General features: G+C 37.1%; 1 protein-coding gene across 1 annotated transcript in view; it reads left to right on the top strand.

The window, feature by feature from the left end:
- Positions 1 to 346: 346 nt before the first annotated feature.
- The window catches only part of LOC117911047 (nuclear pore complex protein NUP160), a gene marked incomplete at its 5' end in the record, with an annotated part of 51223 nt that continues 26044 nt past the window's right edge, over positions 347 to 25525 (top strand). The window contains 9 exons of the mRNA XM_034825206.1: positions 347 to 525; positions 6423 to 6580; positions 8076 to 8161; positions 9713 to 9817; positions 9922 to 10019; positions 10725 to 10845; positions 19486 to 19668; positions 19799 to 19991; positions 20116 to 20687. Of these exons, the coding sequence (XP_034681097.1) occupies positions 347 to 525; positions 6423 to 6580; positions 8076 to 8161; positions 9713 to 9817; positions 9922 to 10019; positions 10725 to 10845; positions 19486 to 19668; positions 19799 to 19991; positions 20116 to 20687 (1695 nt within the window). The remainder of the gene's footprint in view (positions 526 to 6422; positions 6581 to 8075; positions 8162 to 9712; positions 9818 to 9921; positions 10020 to 10724; positions 10846 to 19485; positions 19669 to 19798; positions 19992 to 20115; positions 20688 to 25525) is intronic.

Here is a 25525-nt window from a genome sequence, read left to right as displayed (position 1 = left end):
TCTTTTTGAAACAAGGATGGTTTTGAGGATATGTTCATCATTTCCCGTACATTTGGTGTATTTCAGAGATTGAGTTTTGTTATTGGATGCTAATAAATGAGGGCTCTGGTAAAAACCCGAGAGTAACAAGTAGTGTGTAGGTATATTATTGGATCTGATGGACTAATGCTCACACTTGAAATAAGTGGCATTTTTTGTCTTTTCATTTTCTTTTTCCTCTTTTGGGAGTTTCTTGGGGAAGATGGATATAGAGTAGCAATGTAGAGGATTCAGTTATTGCTTTTGTGGCTTGTTATCATTAAAACATACATTTCTTTTCCGAGTTTTTGTAGTCTAGTTGTGGCAGAAATTTCTTTTTCATTGTTATGCAGCCCCCAACATTCTGTATCTTGTAACTTTCTACTTTCTTCTGCTGTGCTTGGACCTCATTTCTGACTTCTATTTCCCTTATTTTCAATTCTCAGATTTTGTACATGAGCTGCGGGATGATGCAGGAATTGGTCGTTTGTGGGGTTTCATCTCAAGGTACTGATTTTTGTATTGAATTATTTTTACAGAAAATATCCATATGTTCTTATTCACTACTAAATAGTATATTTGGATAAGTTTATTTTTCCTATTGCATCATCGGCATTGGCAAATAATTACATCTGGATCAGAAATCCATTACGTTTATTATTGAAAATTTTATCATAATGCCTGCTTATTTTTTAAATAATTGATCTAAAACTTCCTTCTCTATGATGAACAAAAGCAAAAGGAGAATGGAAATTTGCAGTGTCCTTGCCTTTGCAGGCTTATTGACAATAAATGAAAAGCATTACCTATGTTATAACTTATGAATTTCTTTTTATTTGGTTTTCTTTTTCTATATAGATCTGAGGATACCCTCAAAAAATCCTATTAAAAACCTGCACTTACCAATCTCCCTAAGCTTTCCTTGTTGGTAGTACACTATTTGCCTTCTTCACATTTTTTGCTAGAGCTTTATTTATTTATTTTTGTATTTTTTATAGGAAAGACAAAAAGATGTGAAAAGAAAAAAAAAAAAAAATGCAGGAAGTCTGAGATTTGCAAAGCAAACAACAGAAAGTAAAATGTAAAGGAAGCCTAAGAAAGGAGACTTCCAACAAGAGGCTCTTCACCCTTCTAAATGATCCATTAGAAGGAAGCCTAAATGACTTAGAGGGAAGGCAGTCTCATCCAAACTCCTCAGACAAAAAGATTCCCCTTTTTCTGCTTCCTGGTTTGCCTACCTACACTGCCATGCAAAAAAGTATCAAGGCTTCTAGAGAGGTTAAAAAACTTACAGATCCACAAGTCATATCTTGTTCCACTAAGGCCCTCTTGTATTCTAAATTGCCCTAGAAAGGGCTATCGTCAAGTCCTCTTCCATAAGGTTAGTAACCCTTAGCAATGGCACCTTTTTCAAGGATTCTAGTGCAGCTAAGATCTCCGCCTTAGTTTCTATGAGAAATAATGCTCTCTTAGGGAAATGGCTTTGGAGGTTCCCTAGAGAAAGGAGTGGTCTTTGGCATAAGGTTATTGCGAGTATATATGGGACACATCCTACTGGATGGGACGCCAACATGGTGGTTAGATGGTCACACAGGTGTCCATGGAAGGCTATTGCTCAAGTTTTCCAGGTTTTTTCCCCTTTTGTCCGCCTAGTGGTGGGCAATGGGGAGAGAATTCGTTTTTGGGAAGATCTTTGGTGGGGTAACCAAACTTTGTGTTCTCAATTTGCTGATCTTTACAGAGTTATTTCTGTGAAAAACCTCACTATCTCAAATGTCCTTGGCAATTCTTTTCCACTGTCTTGGAATTTTAACTTTCGCCGCAATCTTACGGATTCAGAAATTGATCTCATTCAGAGATTAATGTCCTCCCTTAGTTCTATGCTTTTCTCTCCTTCTATGGCAGATTCAAGGGCGTGGTCTTTGTCTTCGTCAGGATTGTTTTCAGTGAAATTTTTTTTCTTGGCCTTGTCAAAAGTCTCAAATCCTATCTTGTTCCTTCCGGCCAAGTTCTTGTGGAGTTCAAAAGCCCCTTCAAAGGTTAAGGCCCTCGCTTGGTTAGTAGCACATGGGAAGGTAAACACCAATGATAAACTGTAATTGAGAAGACCCTACAAATCCCTCTGTCCTCAATGGTGCATTCTTTGCAAAGGAAGTGGAGGGTCGATTGACCACCTTTTTCTTCATTGTCCTGTTACCATTGGACTTTGGCACAAGTTGTTCAATCTAGTAGGGTTGGTTTGGGTCCCTCCAAGGAGTGTTGAGGACATGATGGTTATTACTTTTAAAGGCTTGGGGAACTCATTAAGAGGCAAGACACTTTGACAAATCGCTTGCCTTACCTTGATTTGGTTGGTGTGGCAAGAGAGAAACAATAGGATATTTGAGGATAAAGGGAGAACGGAAGAGATGTTATGGGATTTGATTCAATTCTATTATTCTCTTTGGGCTTCTTGTACTGAAGTTTTTAGAGGAGTTCCTCTAAGTGTTTTACAACTCAACTAGATTGCGGTTTACGCCTCAAAAGTTTAAAGTTTGTTGGGGTTTCTCTTTGTTCTTAGAGTTCTATTGTTGGGAGTTTTCTCCTTTGTTTAGTTTGTGTAGGAAGGACCTCTCATCCTTCCCTTGCTTTCTTCTCTTTCTTTTGTATCTTTTCTTTCTCCTGTATCTTTTCTTCTATTAATATATTCTTCTTCGTTTCTGATCAAAAAAAAAAAAAGATCTCTGCCTTAGTTGCTATCTTATACAGTTGACTTACGAAGTGCTCTAACAAGCCCACATTTATATTCTTTGAACTAAATTCTAATACTCTCCTGACCTAGGCATCCAATTAACATCTAAAAGAGTTGGGTTTAAGGCAACCTATAAGTTAGGCCCTTACCCTTTCTCTGACGCAAAAAGCAAGTTTCTCGTCTTTGGTCAAACTAGAAGATGCTGATGGGAGTAGTAACAAACTCTTTAGCAACAACCACCCAAAAACAAGTGAGATAACCAAAAATATTTTACAGATTGTCAACAATCCTCACCTCTATCTAGATTTTTTTGCAAAACCCTGGAAACCAATGTTGTGGTAGAAATATCCGTTAGACGATTTTTCCCCAATTTTTTTTGGAAAATTTCAATTTTCTGATTTTATTTCCATTTTTTACCAAGATTTTCTTGCCAAAGCCACCTTTTTATTGGGGGTCAAAGCGGCATTGACCAGTCAATGTCGGGGTCAATTGATCAAAGCCTCAAAGAGTTGGAAGGGGAGGGAGCCTGGAATCGAATCTAGATCTCCAGCATGCAGCAAAGAGATGGTGGCCAATTGGGCTACTTTGCCTCCTGTTGTATATATTGATATATTTTTATATAAACCTTATTTCACTTAGACAGTCTCTTTAATAAAATCAAGTTTAATTATTTTATTTCTCAAATTTCATTTAACATATTATTAAAAATATAAAAGCATCATAACAATCTTATTAATGAGTCTCTTTTATATATTTTGTGTATTATTTATAAATGAAATTATTAACATTTTTAAACATAATATATATATATATATATATATATATATATATATATCATTATTTATTTTATATTATGAATATTAAATAAATCATCATTTTAGTATTAAATGTATTTTCAAGTTCTATTTGTTTTTTTGATAGGTATTTTCATGTTCTACTTGTTATTACCGAATGTCATAAATTATATTTTTTGTTATTAAAATAATTATATTTTAATTATTAACACTATTAAAATAATATATATATATTTATCATTTCATAGAGTTTTTTTCCAATAATTTCTATGAGGTTTGATTAATTTCCTTCTCATTAATATTTTTCATTAAAATTTCTATCAATATTTCATGATATTTCCATAAAATCCAACCATTGATATTTTCGCGATAACCGATTTTTTATCCTTGCTCATGAGGCACCAACAAATGAAAAGCCCTATTTCCAAGGTAATAAGACAATAAATGAAAAATGACCTGACAAAAAGATATATAGAGGTGAGGGTCTATGAAACAAAGAGGTTAGTGCTCTCACCATAAATCTTCTTGAAATGAATTTTTAATCTACATGAGAACAATCATACTTCCTAATATCGACTTTGGTATCCATTGATGAGTTTAAGATAGAGGCCTCATTAAAGGCTTGAGGTTGAAATGGTTTTCATGATATCAAGTGATGCTGCCTATAAGATTGAGAGAATCCATGAAAAGTTTTCTTTGATGGATGTCGAGGGAGAGAAGAAAGATCATTTTACTAGGCTGGAAGTAGGCTTGTAAGCAGAAGAATGATGAAATTTGGGTCTAGGGAGGGTCTTTGTGAGGAAAAGAGGAATTCTAAGTTAGTGACTTTGTGGGTTTCTTAGGGAGAGTAGATCATTGTGGCATAGTTTTATTGGAAGCATATTTGAAGGATGCGCTCTTTGTGCACAATACATCTGTTGGGCATAATAGCTTTGTAGGGTCTCTATTTTGAAGTATATGATCATTATTAACTTTTTTATGAGCCATTAACCATGTGATATTTTTCATTCTTGGGAAAGCATTAAATCTAAATCATTTTACTCAATGAGAAAAATGTTAACTATCTTCTTGGAAGCAACAAAAGAAGGATTTTGAATGGAAAGAGCTCAACCTTTCCAACATCAGTGGAAGGGGATAGAATGACAGTCCTAAGAGAACAAAGGCACAATGCCAATCCTAGGGTTGGTAGCTCATTAAGGTTTTTCAAATGTCAAGGTGCCTAGATGAAGAATGACTGGAAAGGAAGACAAGAATGAAATTGTGGAATCACTCTATTTTGAAAAAGCATATAATCAAGAATGGATATTCTGATGATAATCTTACAAAATTAGACCTATCAAAAAGCAATCTTACAAAATTAGATTCTCTAGGAAACAAAATTCTCTGCAGTCTACTATAGAAAGTAAATATGGATTGCACTCCAATGGGTGGGACATCAACTTCAAGTAGGCTTGATATGTGGAAGAGCCTCTCTCTCTCTCTCACACGCATCCACAACTCATTTTCTAATAAGTCTTTAAAGATAGTCTTGCACTGTTCTCTCTCATCTTATTTCTTCTTCTTCCACTCTCTCATGCCTGACTCTCTCACTCTCTCTCTTTGTGTGTGTGTGTGTGTATAAAAGGGAAAAGAAAAACTTTATAGGATTATGTGTTGCTCAGCCTGCTGCGTGATGGAGAATTCCATTCTCATGCTAGCCTTTGACTATGCATATATATATATAAAAGTAGGTAAAATAAGAGAATATATTAAAAGCACTAGGAAAGGGCACATCAACATAAACATGAACTATATGAAAAGCGTCCAAAGGCCAGTAAGAAAAGAAAGAGAAAAACAAGGGACAAACAACCAAACTAAATCACAACCCTAACAACCCAGAAAACCAAACTGTCCCCCGCCTCTCTTGTCCCAACTGCTCACAACACCAAAAAAAAAACCCTTTTCTAGGCTTAAACACCAACAAAACCAACAATTGAGATGCCCTTGATTCCTCACACATGAGAGTTGGATCCCCACTACAACTCCCCCTAGCCCTAACTATTGTTGGAGAGCTTTTGTAATTAACCAAATACTCCAATTTTCCGATCTCCCTCCTGAAATTAGAAGACAAGTTAGCTTCCCCCCCCCCCGATTACATTGACACCAGTGCTCTCCTTTCTTCCATCTTCCTCAAAAGGGGGAGATAATCTCCTTTTCAAAAACCACAATAGCCATCCCTATGTAGATACTAAAATTAACCAACTTACTAAAGAGGCCATCAGAAGGATGCTCTTCCCATACCGACCAGCTTGAACAATCTTGAAGCTTCATCCTGAGCAGTCTGTCTCCCTCGCCCAAAGACCCATCGGAAAGCCCCACATTTCACTGAGATTGCTTCTCCAGTCACAATTGTTTCTAAGGGCTGATTCAAAGGCCTACTACCATCATCTGGTGACCTAGCTGCATAAACAGAAGGGAAAGAAGAAGAGTAAATCCCTTCCCAAAGCAAAGTGGCTGGCCCTGCCTTCAAAAGTTGCAGCTGCCAGGAGAGTGTCTTCAACTCCCAAAACTTTCCTCTTCAATTTGATTTGTTTTATAGAGGGGCTTGTTATCCTCTAACTTATTAAGTTTCTGTTTAGCACCTTGGATTCTTGCTTATTCTTTAATCACTATTTGTGGTATGTGCTGCATAAGATTGTTGTATCATATTACCTATCAAAAGAAAAAAAAAAAAACAGATCATTGTGTTATAGTGTACTTGATTGATGAAAATGTGATTTCTTCATGTAGTTGATTGATGTTTACAATGTAAATAATGCATTTGAATTGTTGTTTATGTATCTTTCTTTGTTTTTCCATGCATTCTGATGAACATAATGTTCCTTAAACATGTTCTGCAGGGGTAGGATGGTGTCGCCTGTTCAGGATTTAGTAATATCAGAGGTGGCTGGTAGAAAACTTGTTTTTGTGCTTCATTTTGATGGGATGTTACGAGTATGGGATCTTTTAAGCCATAGCAAGATTTTCAGTTGTACCATGAGCTCTACACCATTGCCAGGTTTGTATGTTGATTTTTTTTTTATAATCAGAAACGAACAAATGTATTAATTGAGAAAAAAACATGAGAAGGATGAAGTCCTCCCCATGATGTACAAACCTGACCAAAAGAATTGAGTAAACCTCTACTAAACAAAGAGGGCTATACAACTATATGTTGATTTCAGTTCCGCTCCTTTCCTGAATAGTTCTTGGTTAGAGCTTCTTAAATCTACATGAATCCATTATCCTAATACTAGAAGCCTATTCATATATGTGTTTCAAGGATCGCACTTTTCATGATATGTTCCATCTTCTCATGACATGGTTGCCATACACCAAAATTTGAGCACGTAGTCATTTAGAAAATTCCAATAAACTTCATAAAACATTGACTAAAATTTATTGATCAAGGAGTTGCAGGACCATAATGGGAACTTCTATTTAGGGTTTTCTGTAGAAAGGTTTGGCAACAATTAGGAATAAGTAAAATGGGGTTTGTGGATTAGGCGCTGTTATGGTGTCACCGTCTTCTTTTGTGAGTACTTCATTGTTTCCTAGAGAGAAAACAAAAACCAAAAAACAAAAAATAATAATAAATGGAAAACACAAACTAACACAGCAGTGTAAGAGGGAAAAAAAAGGGTTTTTCGCCCTAGTGGTAGGGGAGAGTCAATTGAGATAGTTTGGGATTGTTGCAAGGAACACGTATAAAAATGAAAAAGGAAGCTACATAATGGTGAAATTCAAGAGAATAGTGAGTCCATCAGAAGGATATTATGGGTATAGCCCCAAAGGTCAAAAAGGGAATTCTGAAATCTTGCAACTAGTAAGCTTCTCTGCCATAGACCCTAAAAATAGTTGGCATGGAGCTTGGACAAAGATGTTGTACCTGCTTGAGGAAATAAAGCAGTTTTCTAGCAGCATAGATGATGTTCTAAGCAACATTTGTTGTTTGGTTATCTGCTTTCCATAATTCTGTTGTTTGGTTATCGGGTAGGGCTAATTGGTGGAATCCCTCCTTTTTTTGCTTCTTCAACAAGATCATTACAAGCTCTCTCTCCTAGAATGTTCTGATGGATTCCAAAAATTCCTTGGTACATCAGGGCAAGAATGAAGCTGGGAATCCAAACAAGATCTGATTCTAGGCTAGTTTCAGGAAGAATCCAATGTGGTTTTATACTGATATTATCAGGATAAAGTGTAAAAATTGAAGTTGATATGATTCAACCAAAAGGAGTATAATTTGTAGGCTCCATAACAACTAAAAAGGATTCAAATAATTAGGTAGTTTTTTTTGTTCCGGATCTTCTGATTCCTGTTGGTTGCTTTAATTTTGGTATGGTCCATTTTGCTTGAAATCTTATGAGACATAGTTAAATAGCCATGAAGCTAATGATGTTATTTATTTTTCTTAAAACTTAAAAGAACAGTAACAGCCTTGTTCTAAGAGTTGCACTTCATTAGCTCTTGTTTGTTTTCTTCATTTCTTTATCTTTTGTTTTTTTTTTTTTCAGGAGCTACATTTTTAAGGTTATGGGTGGGTGAAGCTAACTATGATACAAGTGTAATTCCTTTGGTGATCTTATGTAGACATGCTTTGGTATGTGATTTAAAATTAAGTATTGTAGTTGTCCTTAATGTTGAAATATGTTGCAAATGTTTCCTTATTCTTCTCTTCTATCGCATTTTTATGTGTGCCAGTGTTCCAGTGTAATTATTTTTTTGGTATATAATTTTATTTCTTATTGCTAATTGGATTCTATATAATTCTTTAGACAGTTAAAACTTAATGAATTTAATATATGCTAGTATTGCAGTTTAGTGATTGTTTTTTGTACAGTGGTCTTACATCTATTCTATATAACTTCTCAATAACTTGAAAGTAGGAATAAATCTTGAATTTAATATTCACTGGTATTCCTATTAGGAGATTGTTTTTTTGTGCATAATATCTCTATCACTGTTCTATATAGCTTCCCAATAACTTAAAGCCAGTAACAAAAGTCTCTCTCTCTCTCTCTCCCTCTCTCTCTCTGCACCATATATTTGTTTAGTTTTAGACTTCTAGGTTTCATTTGGATGAAGAATGGTGGAGGTAGAATTTAGGGATTGATTTTAAGCCCCTCTCTCTGTGTGCCTTATATTTGTTTAGTTTTAGATTGCATTTGAACAAATAATTTTGGAGGTGGAATTTAGGGAGGGATTTTAAGCTCTTGAAGGGGCTTTGAAATTCTAAGATATGATGACCTCAAAATAACATTAGGAATGCATGCACATCTGTTTAAGGGTGATTTGCAATAGAAAATTTCAAAGCATTACACCTGAAAGGCACAAGGATGTGACACCTTGGCTTTGGAAGAAGCCCAAACAAGGGGTTACTAGCAGATCCAGAGGATGATACTTGGCATGAGGGTTGTGAGGCATCATAAATGAGACATATGATTAGTTGTTTATGCTTGCAAAAGACATGGCACAAGCAAAGCAACTCTCCACAGTGATGGGATAGGTGGCCTGCAATGGTGCAACTAAAACTGAGACACATGGCATGATCTATGAAACCCTCAATTCTCTGACAATCACTTTCTTTTTATTTTACCAATCACATTAGTTATAAAGAATTATAAGATAAGTGATTCAGGTTCTAGAATGAATCCAAAATGGACTCTAAACTCATGAAGGTCCAAATGTGTCTGGCAGCAATTATTGATATCTGGATGTAGTCCAATCATTTGGGTTATCAGAGGCGCCTATTGGATGCTCTTTTTAGAACATGCCCCTACTTTTAAAAGTAAAAATATTGAAACACGGGAGAAAATGTGTTTATTGCTTATGAGTATTTGGAAAATAAAAGAATATAAGGTGGAAAATATAATATCAATAAACAAAAAGAAAGCAAAACTTTTAACAATATGAACATGATGTACAAAATGCTATTAAACTGGCTAAAGCTTTTACCTTTAATATATGATATGACTTCTTTCTATGCTTGATATTCATCTAATAGATATCTTAGTAGGTTTTTAGGAGTAATGATGTCAAATTGGTTTGATTGAATGTGAAGTTAACTTTTAATGGATACTTAGCTGGTCTTTCTGATTACATTCATGTTGTTTGCTGTGATACTATCTGATTTCTTTCCCCAATTCTGAAGGAAGTCGACATGGAGATGATCTCCATATATCACCTCCGTTTTAGTGTGGGAGACAGGATCATTTTCTTTTTGGAGCCCTCAATGCAAAATATCCCTTCTGAGGAGGTATACAATTTATTTGTCCAACTATTGCTTTCCCCACTTTGTTCTTATTTAATGATGAAAGTCTATTCATTGCATTGGATGCGCTAATGCTTGAATTCTCTCAGGGGAAATTCATTGATGTGAAACTTACTTCAAATAAGATATGGATGCTAAAACAAGACGGGTTGATATCACACAACCTGTTTCATACAAAAACTAATCTGTAAGTACTTTAATGCCTGTCACTTTTTAATTGGCCATGTTTAGAGAATCTTAAAATTTTCCATAAACTTCATCATGTTTATCCTATCTGCTGTTTCTATGTACATTTTTTGCTTATTATATCCCAGCAGAGATGAGAGAAATGTGTCCATTTTACTCATGTTGGGTTTGTTTATTTGAAACTTTGAAATTCATTGGACATTTGCCTGCCAGTGCGGTGTTTTTTTTTTTTTTTTGGGGTGCTCTCTATGATATTCTAAACTTTTCATGTTTAGATATGATGAACTCAAAGAATTGGATTGCTCATGGTGCTAGCATGTTCATGTCTTAAGCTCGTGTTTTATGTGGTTTTACTGGTTGTTATTAATTTTACTCTTGTTTAGCACCTAGATTTCATTTTTCATCCTTCATTACAATTGATTGTGAAAATGACACAAGATATTTATGTGCTCACACACAACACAGACACGTTTTACTTGATTGTGGATACATAAGTATAGTATAAATCTTATGGAAAAATCAGGTATTTGTATAAATATTCACAAATGCACACCCTCGCAGACACCTGCATGGACATGTATATGTTTCTATATTTACTTATTTATTATCCAAGTGTATTTTATTTCAACCGTTGAATAGATATTTCCTTTTTAATTGATATGATTATTTAATTTTTTGGGCTGAATGTTCCTGAATTTCTTGTTAGGGAAGAAGGACACTGTTATGCTTTGCAGGAAACTTTTGTTGCTGACCAGCTATTTCAAAGTTCTGAACATTGTTTGGATGATCTTCTTTGGATCACCCATTCACTATTTTCCACTATGAAGGTAGTATTACTATTAGTGTTGTGTTATCATTGCATCTATGATTATTTTGTTACTTGCCTGTTATTTTGACCTTCAAATTATTAACAAACAAAATTTACATATAAATTGTTGCAGTCAAGTTAGAAATGGAATCACGAGTATTGTAATTGCTGTTATATGTCAAGCCTACATCAAAATTGGATCTCAAATATATTATCATTTTTTTCCTGATGTTTTAGATATTGTTGCATATTGTGGGAGAACTGTAGAGTATGTTGGATAGGTTTTTATTATAGGTTGTGTCACATTTTCATGCAACATGGCACACTTCTCCAAAAGACTGGACCCACAAATTAATTGTCCTATTAAACAAACAAGCTATTCCAGTTGCTTGTTAGTTCAGATTGTGGCTAATCTCCAGCTTCCTTTAATTATTGGACCCTCCTGGATTCTCAATGTCTTTAGAAACCGCGATGATTGTGAGACAGTTGAACTCATTTCCCTCCTTATTTAGTGTTTTTACTTTGTTAATTCTACCCTTGATGAGGGGTGTTGGTATCTCTTCATTGACGAGTCATTTCAATTCTTTTTGCGTAGTTAGTGGGGCTATAGGTATTCTACCTCTTGTCTGACCAAGTTGGTTTTGAAGGATCAATTCCAAAGAAAGTAATAGCGTAGACCTTGGCATGTGTCACTTTCATATTGAAGATTTCTTTTAGTACTCATCAAAATACAAATTAATTGTCCTATTTAATAAACAGACTATTCCAATTGCTTGTTAGTTCAGATTGTGGGAGGAGTGGTAATGGAGCCTGGGCCTTTGAGTGTCATTAAGATAGATGGGACGCCAGTAGAGAAGGTGGATTTCAGCGAAAGGGTCAATCACGGAGCTGGAATTGGTGGTCTGATTGAGGGGGACCTTTCTAAGGGATCTTTTGGCAAATTTTTGGCCTTTAATAGGCTTGTGGGAATGTCAGTTGAAGGTTTTGAAAGAGAAATTTTGGCCCTTTGTTGGAGACTAGAGTCCAGGAAGAAGGGCAGAAGCTCTCAACAGGGAAAAAAGAAAGTTTCAACCTCGGGATCTAGATTTGATAGAGAATTATGCTATCTTCTATGCTCCATCAATTATGACTCAACTTCAGGGATCAGAAAAAGGGGTGGGAACTCTTTGGGGAATTTTGTGAACTGTGGGGATGAAGATTAGAATTCTCTCTTGGAATGTAAGGGATTTAAATGATGGGGATAAGCAGAAAATGGTGAGAGCTCTTATTAGAGCTTAGAGGGCAGACCTAGTTTACCTGCAGGAAACTAAGGTTCAGCATATGACGAATTTGTTTGTGAGAAAGTTGGGGGTAGGCAGAGTCTCGAAGTGGAAAAGTGTGGATTCGAGAGGTCATTTTGGTTTTTTGGGATAGTAGAGTTTTGGAGCTTCTGGAAATGGAATTAGGTGTGTACTCTGTTGCTTGTAGGTTTAAAAATGGTGATGGCAATTTCATTTGGGTGTTCATTGGGGTGTATGAGCCAGTAAGCAGTGCTAATAGGGAGGAGTTATGGGTAGAACTTGGGGATATCAGAGAGCTGTGGGGTGATCCTTGGTGCATTAGTGGGGATTTCAATGTGGTTAGATTTCCTAAAGAAGGGAGAAATAGTTCAAGACTCTCTTCTGCAATGAGGCGTTTTTGGGAGGTCATTGAAGAGCTTCTTTTGAGGGACTTACCCCTAGATGGGGGGTGTTTTACCTGGTGTGGTGGCCTGAATAACAGATACTCCTCTAGGCTAGATCGTTTCTTAGTCTTAGAAGAGTGGGTAAGTCACTTTAATGGTCTCTCTTAGAAGTTGTTGCCTAAGCCTACAATCGATCATGTGCCCATTCTTCTAAAGGGAGCAGGGATTAGAAGCGGTAAATCCCCCTCTTGTTTTGAGAACATGTGGCTGAGAGTGGAAGGGTTGAAAGATCTGGTGAGGAGACGGTGGACAGACTACACTCTTAGTGGTTTGTTTAGCCACATCTTAGCCTGCAAGCTAAAGGCGTTGAAGCAGGATCTCAAAACCTGGAATAGAGAGGTGATTGGGTATGTTTCCTCTAACAAAGAGTTTGCCCTCTCTCAGATTGGTTATTGGGATGCCAAATAAAGAGATTTGGGACTATCCCTTGAAGAGTCGGAGGGTAGGAGAAGGGTTGTAGAGGAATTCAGTAAATGGGCAAGTATGGAAGAGATTTCGTGGAGGTAGAAGTCACGACAGCTATGGATGAAAAAAGTTGATAAAATTCACAGTTTTTCCACAAGATGGCTAATGCTCGGAGGAGGAATTATTTGGCTCTCATCAAAGTGAATGGAAAAAGGTTGACAAGAGAAGATCAGGTAAAGGAGGAGGTGGTTAACTCTTTCTAACGAGTTTTGTCAAAATTTGATGGGTGGAGACCAAGCATTGATGGGTTACCCTTTTCGATTCTAGATAGTGAAGTAGTGAGGGCCTTGGAGAATTCTTTTTCTGAAGAAGAGATCCTTGCTGCCCTTTCTAGTTTGTGTAGGGATAAGGTGTCGGGTTTGGATTGGTTTTCCATGGCCTTTTGGTAGTTTTGTTGGGACATTATGAAGTTTGAAGTGATGGGACTTTTTGTTGAATTTCATCACTCAGGTTTCTTTGAGAGAAGTGTTAACGCTACTTTTATTGTGCTCATTCCTAATAAAAAGGGTGTAGAGGATTTGAGGGACTTTCGACCTATTAGCTTGGTGGGGAGCCTTTATAAGCTTCTAGCTAAAGTCTTGGCTAACAGGTTAAAAAGAGTGGTTGGGAGAGTAATATCAAATTCTTAACATGCTTTCATGGAGGGCAGACAAATCTTGAATGCAGTCCTCATAGCTAATGAAGCCTTAGATTCAAGGCTTAAGAGCTCTGATAAGGGAGTCACTTGCAAATTGGACACTGAAAAGGCTTATGACCACGTGAAATGGGAGTTCTAATTAACAGTCATGGAAAAAATGAGCTTTGGGGCCAAGTGGGTTAGGTGGATGAGGTGGTGCATTTCCTCTATTCGCTTTTCGATTCTAATTAATGGAACTCCTATCGGCTTCTTTGCTAGCTCTAGAGGTCTGAGACAGGGAGACCCCGTTTCCCCCTTTCTTTTCATTTTGGCAATGGAGGCATTTTCCATATATTGAAGAAGGCTTTGGAAGGAAGCTTCATTCAGGGTTTTTTGGCTTATGGGAGAAGAAGAGTAGGAAGGGCGGTGTCCCATCTCCTTTTTGGTGACTCAAACAAGGAGCATTTAGAAGTCTTGAGTTGGGCGTTCATGTGGTTCAAGGCAATTTTTGGCTTAAAAATTAATATGGACAAAAGTGAGCTAATCCCCGTTGAAGAGGTCTCTAATATAGAGGATTTGGCTAAGGTGTTGGGGTGCAAAGTATGTTCTCTACCTTCTACTTATTTGGGTCTTTCCCTGGGAGCTCCCTTCAAATCTGTTCATGCTTGGGATGTAGTGGAGGAAAGATTTCAGAGAAGACTTGCTTTGTGGAAGAGGCATTATTTGTCAAAAGGAGGGAGACTGACTTTATTAAAGGGCACCTTATCTAGCTTGCCTATCTATTTCATGTCTTTATTTGTGATCCCCTATAAGGTGAGTCTTAGCTTGGGAGTTAGGAAGTTATCTCTTCTAAATAAGGCTCTTCTTGGGAAGTAGTGTTGGAGATTTGTTTCTGAGAATGATTCCTTTTGGAAACAAGTGGTTGCAGGGAGTATGGAAAGGAAGAGGGGGGATGGTGTTCTAGAATTTCGATAGAAGGCTAGAGGGTGAGTCTTTGGAAGACTATTTGATGTGGGTGGAAGGATATCTATGATACGATTGGCTTTAGGGTGGGAGATGGCAAGAGGGTGAGGTTTTGGAAAGATAGGTGGTGTGGGGAGGAACCTTTGGCTATGACATTCCCAAAGCCGTTTTCAATTGCCACTGATAAAGAAGCTTGGGTAGATTAGTTGTGGGAGTAAGTTGGGAAGATTGGTTGTTGGAATCCAGAGTTCTCTAGACAGATAAATGATTGGGAGTTAGGTGAGGTGGAAGGTTTGCTTAGAAGGTTGCAAGGGCACATGATCAATGGAGGAGTAGAGGATGTTATAGTTTGGTGGTTGGCGAAGGGGGGTACGTTTCTGTCAAATCTTACTACTTCTCCTTAGTGGGTTGTTATCCGAAAGGTTTCCCCACAAGCTTGGTGTGGAATCCTTGGGTGCTGATGAAAGTAAACTTCTTTGCTTGGGAAGCATTTTAGGAAAAAATTCTAACTCTGGATCAACTAAAAAGGAGGGGTTGAAGCCTTCCAAACAGATGTTATTTGTGTAAGGGTGAAGAGTAGTCAGTAAACCATATTCTCATTCATTATCCTAAGGCAAGCATGTTGTGGAACCTTATTTTTGTTATATTTGATGTTCAATGGGTGATGCCATTCTCAATCAAGAATGCCCTCATTACTTGGTGGGGTGCCTTTGTTGGGAAGAAGAGGAAGAAGGCTTGGAAAGTTGCACCTTGTGCCTATTTTAGACATTATGGAAGGAGAGAAATCAAAGAGCTTTTAAAGATTCTAAACTAACAGACCACACGATTTTACACTCCATATACATGTTTTTGAAGTGGATTAAGGTACATATAGAGTCTAATTCTTTGTCCCCTAGATTTCATAGATTGGTTAGGCAATAAGTGAAGCGAAGGTGTTGGTTTTTTATTTATCCCTCATTTTTCTTAGCCTTGTATACATCGTGTATGCTTTATGCGTTTTTTGGCACTTTTAATACAATTGCTTTACTTATAAAAAAAAAAAGATTGTGGCTAATCTCCAGCTTCCTTTAATTATTGGACCCTCTTGGATTCTCAATGTCTTTAGAAATCGTGATGATTGTAAGACAGTTGAATTCACTTCCCTCCTTATTTAGTGTTTTTACTTTGTCAATTCTATACTTGATGAGGGGTGTTGGTGTCTCTTTATTGATGAGTCATTCAATTCTTCTTGCATAGTTAGTGAGGTTATAGGTATTCTACCTCTTGTTCAACCAAGTTAGTTTTGAAGGTCCAATTCCAAAGAAAGTAATAGTATGGGCCTTGGCATGCCACTTCCATGTTGAAGATTTCTTTTAGTACTCATCAAAATAAACTTCGATTGGTGTTTGTTTGATAATTTGAGAATGGTTTTGCGTTTAAGGTAGAAGTTAAAAGCTCTTCTGGAATATTAGCATGAGGCAAAAGAGGGAATACTCCTAGGATGTATGAGAATAGGGATCCCTCCATGTTCACTTCATGATGAGATGGGATGATGAAATTTTTGGGAATTGGGATTTAATGGGGAACATGCATCTAAGATCCTTAGGGGCTATGAAATATGCTTATTTTTCAACTTTTACTTTCTATGGTGTTTTAGAATGTACCTTGAATTTGAATGTTCTCAAATCCCTTTTTCAATGCCAATGTAGAGTGATTTCAATATCCTAAAGCCTTCCACTTAATGGTTCTCTCTCTGGATTTAAGGATAAGAGAAGTGTGAGCTTCTCTTCCTTGAGGGAACAAAGGCTATGGAGGTTAAGGTTTCTTTTTGGAAGATGGAAGATCACAACACTATCTAATCCTATAGACCCTAAGGTGGTTCATATAGACCACCAAGCAGGCTTAAGTGACTAGGGCCCAACATATGGGTTTAAGTCACTTAATCCAACCCACTTGTTCCTATTTAATCTTATTTAATTAATTGACTAATTTATGGGCTTCAATTAATTAAACAACCCAAGTAGAAACTAGAAACTATAAATCATTTAATTATAAGCACTTGTGCAACATTGTGCTTATACATTTACACTTACAATTAAATAAAAATTTTCCTCAAACCATGTGTCATCAAAGAATGTGAGCTCAACCATGAACCACTAGGATCCATAAGGAAATATTGGCTATTCAAGAATCAAATTCTGAAATTGACGCCACACTTCACTAAAAAGAGTCAACTACACTCCAATATCTAATGACATTAAATCAAAATATAAATTAATTAATTAACTTTTTGAGTATATGACCTACTATTCTTTTTTTTTTTTTTGATAAGTAAAGCAAAATGTATTAAGAAAGAGACGGAAAGTTACAAAGTATACAGGGGGTATACAAAGCAACTACCCCCTCTCAAAGCAAAAAGAAGACCAACAAAGTCTCACCACCCCTTAGTTGGACGCTAACCATTCCAAGAACCCTATAAGGGATAGACGCTCCTCTCCAATATACAATCTAGCCCAGCTCCACAAACTACAAACAAAAGAATTCTTAAGCTTTTGAATATCTAACACTCCCCCTTTAAAAGTTAGTCTATTCCTTTCCTTTCAAACCATCTAAAAAATACACAACGGTATGAACTTCCATATCTTTTTCCTTTTCTTTCCCACAAAAGGGCCCTTCCAGCTAGTTAAGACCTCCTTTACAGTTTCTGGAAAGACCCACTGCACACCTGATAACCCAATGACAATATCTCACAGAACTCTGACCACTATACAGTGTATAAGTATATGATTTACAGTTTCTTCTTCACAACCACACAGAAAGCAACAATTAGGAAGCTGCCATCCTCTTTTCTGGAGCCTATCAAGAGTGAGCACCCTCCCCCATGTAGCCTCCCAAGCATAGAATGCAACCTTGGTAGTAACTGAATCCACCCAAATGCATCTTGATGGAAAAACAATATCATTGGTTCTGGCCACCAATCTATACGCTTCTTTGACCCTAAACTTTCCATTCTTTCCTCCCTTCCAGCAAACTGAATCTTTCTCCATTGAAGGCTTGTAACCCCTCAGAGCATGGAGCAAGTCCCCTATCATATCCAACTCCCAATCGTTAAAATCCCTCAAAAATCTTAGATTCCAACCCCCTTGACCGAAATTCTGATCCCACATCTCCATCGTAGCATTCCTATGGGAAGCCATAGCGAATAGATGAGGGAAATTTTGGGACAGCCTTGTACCATTACACCAAACATCAGTCCAAAAATTGATTTTGCTTCCCTTCCCAGCTATGAACCCCATGTTGTCCCAACACCATTGAGTTTCCTTCAAAATTTCCTTCCACACCCCTACTCCGAACACCCCATAAGCCCTCTTTGCTCTCCAACCATGACCTTCTTATGACCTACTATTCTTTACATGCAGGTTTTCTATGACATTAATTAATTAACCTTTCGGGATAACCTATCTAATGTTTGAGTGTAAGATCCATCTATATCATGATCAACTGACATACTCTCATCCATAAAGGAAATATGTCAAATCCCACTTAAGGAATTATTATAATCATAGATTTTTTGATCACGAATGTCTGGATCACCCAAGGGGACATACTATCTCAAATCCATGAGATGTCATAGTGCCTCTATTGAGAATATTTGTTGTCATCTACCTAGACCACCAGTTATCGAATCTGTGGGAAATGTATTATTATTCTAGGATCTCACCCTTAGGTTAAAGTCACCTATTACCTCAATACTAGCACACTGTACTCTCAAAGTTGAGAACTCATGCAACATAGGAGCTTGGAGTAGTCATTACAACCCGATAGTTATTCAGTCATGACTCTCTGTAGGTCCTAATCAATGTGTAACCATACACACTAATACATTCAACATGGGATAATTATCTTGATGACTAAGACAAATCATTTCATCAATTAGGAGGTAGTGCGTTACGGCTTCTAATGGATTGTTTAAGTTCATGAACTTGTCGTGAACAAACTCATCTTGTAAGGAACCTATAACTTGAATCTTCCATGCAACTAGAATGCACTTAGGTCATGTATAATATAAGGGATTAGACTTGAATATTCAAATATACCATAATGATGTAAATAGGATAGGGAAAAAAATTGATATCATATATAATGAAATCAAATGTTACATCATATCATTACTTTTAAGGGCTCTATCGTAATAGGACAATAGTGTTTCAGTTTTTTCATGAAGAAAATACAGAATCCATTAAGAGATTAGGCAATGAAGTTTCATGTATGTCTTGACACAGAGTGGAGGAAGTTGATTCCCTAGCCATGAGTGGTTCTACTAGAGAGGATTTTGAGGAAGTGTATATCCCATCTTGATTTTAGTATAATTCATAAGGCTAACAAAATGATGTCCATTATGGTTTAAAAAAATGCTCAAAGGAGTTCTCAACAACTCCTTGGATACATACATCCAAGGGGCAAGGAGTTGTGAGGTAACATATTTTCTCCCAAGCATTTGTCCACTTGTCTCCACTTGAGCTAAAAAAATTTGGTGCTCCTCTCGGAGTTTAAATCATATAACCCATAACATAACAAGGAGTCTCTCTCCACAAGGCTACCCCTCTATATGATAACTTGGTGTTATATGCTATTTATATGAAACTCACCACTTCAGAATTAGTTTCATTACTTTTATTGATAGCAATGTTTTTGGTAGTTATTTCTTCTTAGATATCATTGATCATTTTATGTCAGTCCTGCATTGAAGCATAATCTTGTTCAATTAACTATTTGGCCCATGAAAAACTTTTAAGTTTTTAGGATAGATCTTCTAATTTTTGGCATTTCCTGTATGTCAGACTTGTTTTATGGGAATTTATTTGCATCTTACAGACATCTGACAATATTTTGCCCAATGTGAAATTTTGCAGGAGCAAATTGTTTCATTTGTGTCTTCTATTTTCTTACGGAGGCTGCTTCATCCTGGGGTTTATCATAACAGTGTTCTACGTACAACATTACAAGATTATAACAAACACTGGACTAATTCTGAGTTCCAGTCCTTGACTGTTGATGGACTGAAAAAGGAGATCCTTTCGCTGATTGAACATGAGGTTTTATTTGCTTTCATTATTGTCATTTATTTCATTTTATCTTTCATTTCTCACCCAAAATTTTCTTCCCTATCTTTTCCATTTTTCTCAAGGAGAAAGTTGGTACACTGATCTACTGTGTTTTTATTAGGGTGTCCCTGAAAGTCCAAGTACATTAATTTATTGCTGGAAAAATTTTTGTATGCGCTATTTCCATTACTGGTGCAAGAACAGTGCACCATATGGTTTGCTTGTTGACTCCTCGACTGGTGCTGTTGGTCTAATCAGAAAAGATTCATTATCCTTGTTCCGCTGTTTGGAGGATATTGAGCTGCTTATCTATGGTATGCTTGAGAACCTTGATTTTCCTAAAGTGAGCTTGTGGACAAGATCCCTTTTTTTTTTTCTTCCTTTTTTTCTTTTAAGGAATTGCTTCTTATATTAACTTATATGTTTGTATATTTCCAGGTTCTTTTGATGAACTTGGTGATTTTGTGAACTCTGGGTTTGATCTGTATGGTGATGATCTAGAACGTGAAATTCTTTTTGAAGTGCTCCGATGCATTAGTAGTATCAGCCAACAACTGGGCAAAACTGCTTCAGCACTGTTTTATGAATCTCTTATTAGTGCACCAATCATTTCATCTGAAGAAATTGTTCCTCGATTACTAAAGATCTTAGAGACTGGATGTAGTTCCTCGGTAGCAGCACTCCCTATATCAGATCTTGGAGCAGATGGTGCTTGGGAGAAGGAACTGGCTAATCACAAAATGTTGAGGAAATTTTCTGTTGACATGCTTTTGTCTCTTCATGCTTTGTGCAACAAAGCTAGCTCATGGAGCAGGGTTTTGGATGTCATAGAAAGCTATTTAAAATTTCTTGTACCTCGAAAAATGACACAGGGAGTGGATTCTGAAGTATTATTTAATATCAATACTTCCATTTTGGTCCAAGCTACTTCTCAAGTTGCAAAAGTGATGTTTGAATCTGCTTTGGACATTCTTCTCTTACTAAGCTATCTGGTGAACATAAGTGGGCAGGTCAGTTTTTTGTTTAATGAAGCACACTGGATATCTCATATGCATGCATGTGTGTGTCTTTTTATTTTTTTTGGTCTGTGCACTGAGCATGAAATCTACAAAGTATAGTGTTGACTGTACTTCATTTTTTATCTCATAGATACTTCATAGTGTTGCTATGTGTTCCTCTGAACCATCAGCATGGAAAGCCTACAAGGAAAATGTGATCGAAGCCCATTACTAGCAATTGTCGACTATGGATGGGTTCATAAAGAAAACATGATTGTCTTTATCAATTGTTATTTGTGATTTATAAAGTGACCAGCATGTCTTTATCAATTGTTATTTGTGATTTATAAAGTGACCAGCATTTCCACATTGTAATGTACTTCACATGGAACTGCTTTGTACCATATATTCACATTTAGAATGTGGCTATGATTGTGGAATCGGTTCTCTCTGTTTTCAAATAAAAATTCTGACTATGTCCTTTTTTTTAAAGTCTCAGGATTAAAAAGAATAATTGTTACTTTTTGTTTTCATTTTTATTTTTATTTTGATAGGTAAAGAAAAGATCTATTGAAAAGAGGCACCAAAAGAGTGACTCAAGGTATACAATACCTATACACCCACCGCCAAACTGGCCAATAAGTACAAGTAAACAAGCGCCCAGTCGAGTAAAAAAAACAACCTTAACTAGAACCCAACCAATCAATAAAACTAAGTAAAGTTAGAGGGTGATTAGCTATAAACAACTTTGCCTCTGACCAAAGGGAAAAAGAAAAAAAAATATTTGAGTCTTTGAATCGAAAGCACATCATCATTGAAGGCCAATCTATTTTTCGCCTTCCAAACCATCCAAAAGATGTATAGAGGAGCTGCTCTTCACACCTTTTTATGTTTTTTGCCCACAAAAGAACCATGCTAACTAAGGAGAGTCTTCCTAACTGAAGAAGGCAGCACTCATGACACCCTAATCAAGGTGAAGAACAATTCCCATAAGACCCTTGTTTTAATACAATGAAGAAGAAGGTGGTCTATAGTCTCTTCCTTCTCATGGCACAAAAAGCATCTATTTGCTAGGGCCTACCCTCATTTTTGAATTAAATCCTAAGTTAAAGATTTGCCCTACGTAGATTCCCAAGCAAAGAAGCTAATCTTGGGCTACACCTACACATTCCAAATGCAACTTGAGGGAAACAAAGAAGGTTTGGCTGGCTCTAGAGCATAGTAGAGGGATTTGACTGAGAACTTCCCACTCTTTGTTTTAGTCCAAAACACTCTGTCTTCCACATCACTGCACACACTCTTCCCATGTAGTTGCCACAAGAAGATTTCCACCTTTTCCATTTCCTAATTATTAAAGGATCTGTTTTTTTTTTTTTTTTTTTTTTGATAGGAAACGACAAAGAGATATATTGATAGAAATAAGAAGTACAAGAGAAGGATGAGAAATCCTCCCACCAAAGAAAAACTAAACAACAAGAATAAAAAAAAAAAAAAAAAACTACAATGTAAAAACAAACAAACTCTCTAGATTAGACCATCCCGTTGGAGCTACACACTATTAGCCAATCTAGTTGTAACACATTAAGGGGAATGCCCTTAAAAACCATGGAACAAAAAGCCCAGAGAGAAGCAAGGAAGTGAATGGAATCTCAAAGATTCTCTGAATTCTTTGCTTTATCCTCAAATATCTTTGCATTTCTTTCCCGCCACACAACCCAAATTAAAGCAGTGTACGCAGTTTGTCACAAAACTATCCCTTTCTTGGATAATCCAAAACCTTTATAATTGATGGACATCATGTCGGAGATGCTCCTTGGGGGAACCCAATCCATTTTGGCTAACTGAAATAATCTGTGCCATAACCCCATCATCAAAGAACAATGTAGGAAAAGATGATCTGCTGATTCTCCATGCTTCATACCCAACTTATAAATGTTAGGACTAAGAGCTTTGTAGGGTCTTCTCAATTGTAGCAAGTCATTAGTATTTACCTTCTTGTGTGCCACTAACTAGACAAAGGACTTGACTTTAAAAGGGACTTGAGAATTCCATACAAACTTAGTAGGGAAAACTGGAGAAGAATTGGAAAAGTGGGACAAGGCTAGAAAAAAAGACTTGACTGTAAAAAGCCCCGAAGAAGATAAAGACCAGGATCTCGCATATGAAACCGATGGGGATAAATGCAAACAATCAAGTGACCGCATGAGGCTTTCTAAATCTTCTATCTTAGAATCGGAAATGTTACGACGGAAATTAAAGTTCCAAGAGAAGGGGCGAACAGAACCGAGAATTGAAGATATAAGAATATTTTTATCGTGACTACTCTAAATAGTCTTGGATATTGGGAACCCAAAGGTTGGTCCCCCCACCACAAGTCTTCCCAAAACTGAATTCTTTCCCCATCTCCTACCACAAACCGAGTATACTTGGAAAAATCCTGAAAGACTTGTGCAATAGCCTTTCAAGGACAATGATGTGACCATCTGACTATAGTGTTGGCATCCTAACCATTGGAATGTGTTCCATAAATGCTTAAAATGACCTGATGCCACATAGCTGAACTCTCCCTAGGGTACCTCCACAACCATTTCCCTAAGAGAGCGAGATTCCTTAGAGAAATCTTCCCAAATCCCAATCCCCCTTTTACCTTCGGATTACACACTACATCCCAACTAACAAGATGATCTTTTTTACCTTCCCCAATTATTAAAGGATCTTGACAAACAAGGGTTCCATCCCTCTTAGCCAAGGGGTCCCAAATATCCGCCACCCATGCTTACTTATCAACAGCTAAAGCAAACAAGGATGGGAATGACACACACAAAGGAGAATTCCCACACCACCTATTCCTCCAAAATCTCACTCTCTGCCTATTACCTACAAGAAAAGAAATCCTAGTACCTACAATGTCTCAGTTTATCCTTATTTCTTTCCATAACCCAACATCATACGTCTTTCTCACTTCCCGAGAACACCATCCCCCCCTTTCTTCCCCGTACTTTCCTTTAATCACTTGATTCCACAAAGCCTTTCTCTCATTTGCAAACTGCCAATTCCATTTACAAAGAAGAGCCTCATTGAGTGTGAAAAGACACTTGACCCCCAAACCCTCTTTTTTCTTACTTAAGCACACCAACTTCCATCTTACTAAATGAGGTTTTCGCTCCAAATTTCCACCTCCCCAAGGGAAATTCCTTTGAATGTGCTCTAGTCTCTGTCTAATTGAGCTTGGCATGCGTAACAAAGACATAAACCCCCTTCAGGGTTGTCTTTGGGTACCCTTTGTATATGTCCTATATAACTTAATGTATAGCATTCTTGTTTACTTATAAAATTTATCCTTTTATTTGTCAAAAAGAGTGTGTGTGGGTGGGTGGGTGGAGGGGTGTTGTTCTTGATGAGGAAGAGAGTGGTTGTCTTTTGTTTGTCCTATTCCATTCCTTCAATATAGATTTCAAGGCCTTTAATTTTGCCGCCAAAATAAAACTTGAAGAGTCATTAAAGTTGTCCCCCTCCCACCACAACTTCAAGAGATCCTTAAAGCCCTCCACCTTCAGCCACATATTCTCAAATCTAAAAAGGGAGGGAACTCTCCTCAGACCTCTGCCCTCTAAAAGAACAGGGAAATGGTTAGACACAAGTCTTGGAAAGACACATTGCATCGACCCGCTAAAACGACAGTCTCACCCCTTATTCACTAAAAACCAACCTAGCCTTGACATTTGACTGATTGTTCACCCCTCCACTCCAAGTAAAGGGCCCCCCCCAACAACGGCAGGTCTTTTAACTCTAAGTCTTCCATTACCTTAGTGAACCTTCTCATGTCTGAGTTCAAACTCCCTCCCCTGCTATGCTCTTCACGACATCTAATTGAGTTAAAATCCCCAACAACACACCAAGGTCACTCCAAAGATCCTTTATGGCCCCCAACTCATCCAAAAAACACTCCCTATCCCTCCTTAGAGTTGGGCCATAAACCTCAATAAAAGTCCACCTGAAGCCATCCTCACAATTCTTAAAATGGCAAGAGATTGAGAACATGCCTGCTTCCAATTCAACCAATTCCAACACCCTATTATCCCAAAAAAACCCACTAGACCTCCAACAGCTCCCCTTGAGTTCATAGTTCCCCATTCTAAGAATCTCCCTACTCCTAAATTGTGAACGAGACCCCTTGACATTTCCTGGATCTTAGTTTCCTGCAAGCAAACCAAATCCACCTTATTCTTTTTTATCAAAGCTTTGATCACCTTCCTTTTGTCTCTATCATTAGCCCCACTTACATTCCAGGAAAGCATTCGAATCTTCATCTTGACCAACTTATTATTTTCTTGTTATCATGTGAAAGATAAATATCATTTCTAATGGTTCATTGTTCTATTACACATCCCTTCATGAAGTACCTTGGTTAGAACATCTTCTAACTGTTTTTTGGTAGGTACATAAGGCATGCAGATCAGTCCGGCTTTTGGCTTCTCCTTGATGAAGTGACAGTCCACTTCAACATGCTTAGTTCTATCATGTTGAGCTGGATTATGAGCAATGTTAGTAGTTACCTTGTTATCACAGTAGAGCTTCATTGGCTTCTTACTAGAAATTCTTAGGTCTTCAAGCAATTTCTTCAGTTTCAGCCCGACTTCTTGCAACAATAGACTGCTTCTTGCTCCTCCAATTCATTAGGTTTCCTCCTACAAAAGAACAGTCACCTGAAGTAGATCTCTCATCTGTTATGCTCCCAGTTCAATCGGCATCTGTATAGGCTTCAATCTAAAGGCTATTGTTGCCTTTTCCTGGACTCCCTTTTAGGTACTTAAGAATTCAATAGACTGCCTCAAGGTGTTCTTAATTTG

The sequence above is a fragment of the Vitis riparia genome, chromosome 3 (genome assembly GCF_004353265.1).
Source record: "Vitis riparia cultivar Riparia Gloire de Montpellier isolate 1030 chromosome 3, EGFV_Vit.rip_1.0, whole genome shotgun sequence".
Classification (NCBI taxonomy): Eukaryota; Viridiplantae; Streptophyta; class Magnoliopsida; order Vitales; family Vitaceae; genus Vitis; species Vitis riparia.
Note: the sequence above shows the minus strand (reverse complement) of the source record. Positions and strands in the feature narration are given on the sequence as shown.